The 3,235-nt window shown below is 40.8% G+C and overlaps 1 protein-coding gene across 1 annotated transcript; it reads right to left on the bottom strand.

Annotated features, from left to right (window-relative positions):
• Window positions 1-57: 57 nt before the first annotated feature.
• Window positions 58-2,819, bottom strand: LOC121964362 (pleckstrin homology domain-containing family D member 1-like; the record flags this gene model as incomplete). Its single annotated transcript, XM_042514571.1, has 5 exons — window positions 2,698-2,819; window positions 1,559-1,708; window positions 1,270-1,425; window positions 1,035-1,127; window positions 58-308 (listed from the first exon to the last, which is right to left on the bottom strand). Coding segments are annotated over exons 1-5 (761 nt in total), but the record flags the coding sequence as incomplete, so codon positions are not given.
• Between the last annotated feature and the right edge of the window lie 416 nt (window positions 2,820-3,235).

Genomic DNA, 3,235 nt, shown 5'->3' with positions numbered 1-3,235 from the left:
TCGCGGAGTTAATATGTGTCTTTGGTCTAGAGGATACAAACTTTGATGTTAAACTACCGCTTTGATCCTTGTAAACATGCACACACCGAATATTGAGACAGTAAGAAGCACTTTACCTCGATGAGTTTGTCTCTCTTGTCCAGGCTGTCCCTCAGCTTCCTCTGCTCTCTCTCTCGGTCCTCTCTGCTCTCCTGCCAGGCTCTCTCGGCCTCCTTCTTGTCTTTCTCCTTCTCCCTCAGCTCCCGCCGCGTGTCTCTGAGCTGACCCGTCAGAGAGGACACCGTCTGGCTGTGACTCTCCTGTTGACTCTGGAGAAAAGAAAAAGGAATAGTTGTAAAGATGCTGTGTTGTCTGTGTGTCAGTTATCTTATCTTACTTTATTTTAGCTGAGCATAAAGCCAAGTCTCTCAAAACCAACCAACTTTCAGACACCAAAGGGAACAAAATCTGCTGACCGACCCCTCAACAGCTCACAAAAAAAACAAAGTGGGATAGATTTTTCTCTTAATTTTATTTGGTAATTTATGCTGTACTTCATTCCAGCCAGGTGCAATTGTTCCATTACGACTGAACTGTGTATGTTTGTTTGCTACTAAAAACTAGGCCAGCAAATACGATTTTAATTCCCTATTGATCTTTGCATTATTTTTTGATTATAAGCTATAAAATGTAAAAAAAAAAAAAAAAAAAAAAGGTTTTAAATGTCTAGGAGTTCAACGTATGACATCGTTAGAGGTCTTGTTTTGTTTGAAAAAAAGTAAAATAATGAAAAACTAAAGAAAAGCTGCAAATCTTCAAACTTGAGAAGGTGGATCCAGAAAATATCAGTAAAATGTCACTATTTTTGCTTTTAAAATGACTGAAATACATTTCTTGATTGTGAAAATGCATATTATTGATTGAGTGATTAAACAACTAATTATTTTAGCGTGAAAAGTGTAAATCACCTATAAAAGTGTTTTGTTTTCAAGAAGTTGCAGGTGAAAAAGGTAGAAAAAATATTCTCAACTCCTCTCCACATGCTAATATCTCACCTTCACCATGTCCTGGTACTCCTGCAAGGCTGTGGTGAGTTTGGTGACCTCGTCACACAAGGTGGCGCTGTTTCCCCCTCTGTCGGCCAACCCCTGACAAATAACAGGAAAATGACTTGTTGAGAGTCACAGCTTCCAAAAAAAACCCCTCTGCAGCTTTATTTTGAAGGTGGAAGATGTTAAATGATGTTTAAAGTCATCTCCCCAATCCCTAAATTACACTCTTATATGTCACCTTCATGTCTTTCTGACATTTCTCCAGCTCCTGGATCAGAGCCTCCTTCTCCTGCAGGACAGCAGCGAGGGCCCGGTCCCGATGTCTCCACACCTCCCTCTCTTTCTCTACCTCCTTCAGCAGTTGCTCCTTCTCTCCCAGAGTCACTCGCAGCTCCTGGAGCCAAAACAAAAGTGCATGTAGAGTGAACTGCGCATGGGACAAAGTACAACTGTACACAATGCCTGAGGAAGAGTGTGTGTCTGTGTGTGTTTTAAACTCCTGGTTTCTAATGTGTGTGTGTTTGTACGTTTATAATATCCTGGTTGCACTGCAGCACGGTGTTGAGTGTGTCCAGGTCTCTCTCTCGGTCTCTCCCAGCCTTCCTCAGCGCCTCGATCTCCTTCTCCATGCTCTTCTCCTTCTCTGTCACTTCCGAGCTCAAAGTCTGCAGAGCAGCCTGCAGATCACAAAGCAGATCATTCACATCTGATTAGACTGAAGTACGTCTGGAGAGCTGAAACACTGATTCACTGATAGAGCCTGTATCACCAACTCTTTAGATATCTGAATAATCATCTCAGTCATTTTTTTTTAAGCAAAAAAATAGTTTTTCTGTTTGCACAGGTTTGCTGCTTTTGTCCGTTTATTATCAATGCAAAAGTGAAGACATCACTTTTGACTTTTGGAAGTTGTAACAATACATTTTTCACTATTTTCTGACATTTCACAAACTGTATGATAACTCAATGAACTGATTAATCAATAACAAAAATGAAATATAAGTAGTAAAAAAAAGGCCAGGGTCAGCGCCGTCTTCACTGCTGCAGGCATAGCTGCCAAAACGGCTACCAAAGTTTAATTTGTAATAGCAATATTAATCATTTCTATCACATAAAATCACTACTTAGCATCCATTTATTGATACAATAGCCATGCAAAATAATGCAATATTATACGGTATCATTTTTTTCCCCCACCTGTAGTTTCTGCAGCATTCACTAACTTAAATTTAAGAGTTTGAAAGACCTTTTTAATACACAGAATGCAATCTTATTTTTTTTTTTTTACAAGCACACCAACCAAAATATGAAAACATGTGACGACACAGCCTAGAATCAGTACTTCCTTGCAAGAAAATAATTTCTGTGTAATTTTAGCCAGAACTTTTCCACAGAGCTGGAGGAAATTGCTGACATGCTACTGTTGGACTGTTTAAACTGCCTGCAGACCTGAGGTGAAAAACAAATACCCATCACAAGACCTGCACTGCTAACACAAAAGCCTTCAGGGACAGCAGCACTGGGTCTGGTGACTATCAGCAAAAGCCCGTCTGCTCATGCCGATAACTGCTCCGCTTCAGCGAGCGGGTAGTATGTGCCATCATAAACAGGCCCAGCATGAAGCATGTTAATAATCAGGATGGAAAAGGACAGCGTCAGCTCTGACCTTGTTGACAGAGAGAGTTTCCTTCAGATTCTCCGTCAGTTTCTCAGTCAGCTTGTTGGCCAGCTCGGTGCCTGCTCCCTCCTCCTCACACAGCCTCCTGATCAGACCCATACACTCCTGCAAGAGAGGAAACATCTGTCTGCTTAGATCAATATAGCCAACACACTCATCTAATACACATGTTCAGTGTGAATTTAAAGATTTAAAGGAGCAGTGCAGATAGCAACCAGCCTAAACTTCTCCCGGTTAGGATTACGTCAGTGTTTGTAGTTAAGGAGGTTTTTATCGGGAGCAAAATTATCCGCAGGGGTCTCCTCCTCTAAAAAACCAACAGACTAAGTGATTAAAACTGGTAAAACACTGAATAAAGCAATTTCACATTTAATACATCTGTTTTTGTTTTTCTTTACATTGCTTTTTGCAGAGGGGCTGATAACTACGGCGGCTGACGCAAAACATGAATGTCCCTATATAGAGCCACTGTTTGGTTTGTTCTTTCTGAGCTACTGTAGAAATATGGTCATGAACATGGCAGACT

Source organism: Plectropomus leopardus, unplaced genomic scaffold (assembly GCF_008729295.1).
Source record: "Plectropomus leopardus isolate mb unplaced genomic scaffold, YSFRI_Pleo_2.0 unplaced_scaffold15366, whole genome shotgun sequence".
NCBI lineage: Eukaryota > Metazoa > Chordata > Actinopteri > Perciformes > Serranidae > Plectropomus > Plectropomus leopardus.
This window is presented reverse-complemented; position numbering and strand designations above follow the sequence as displayed.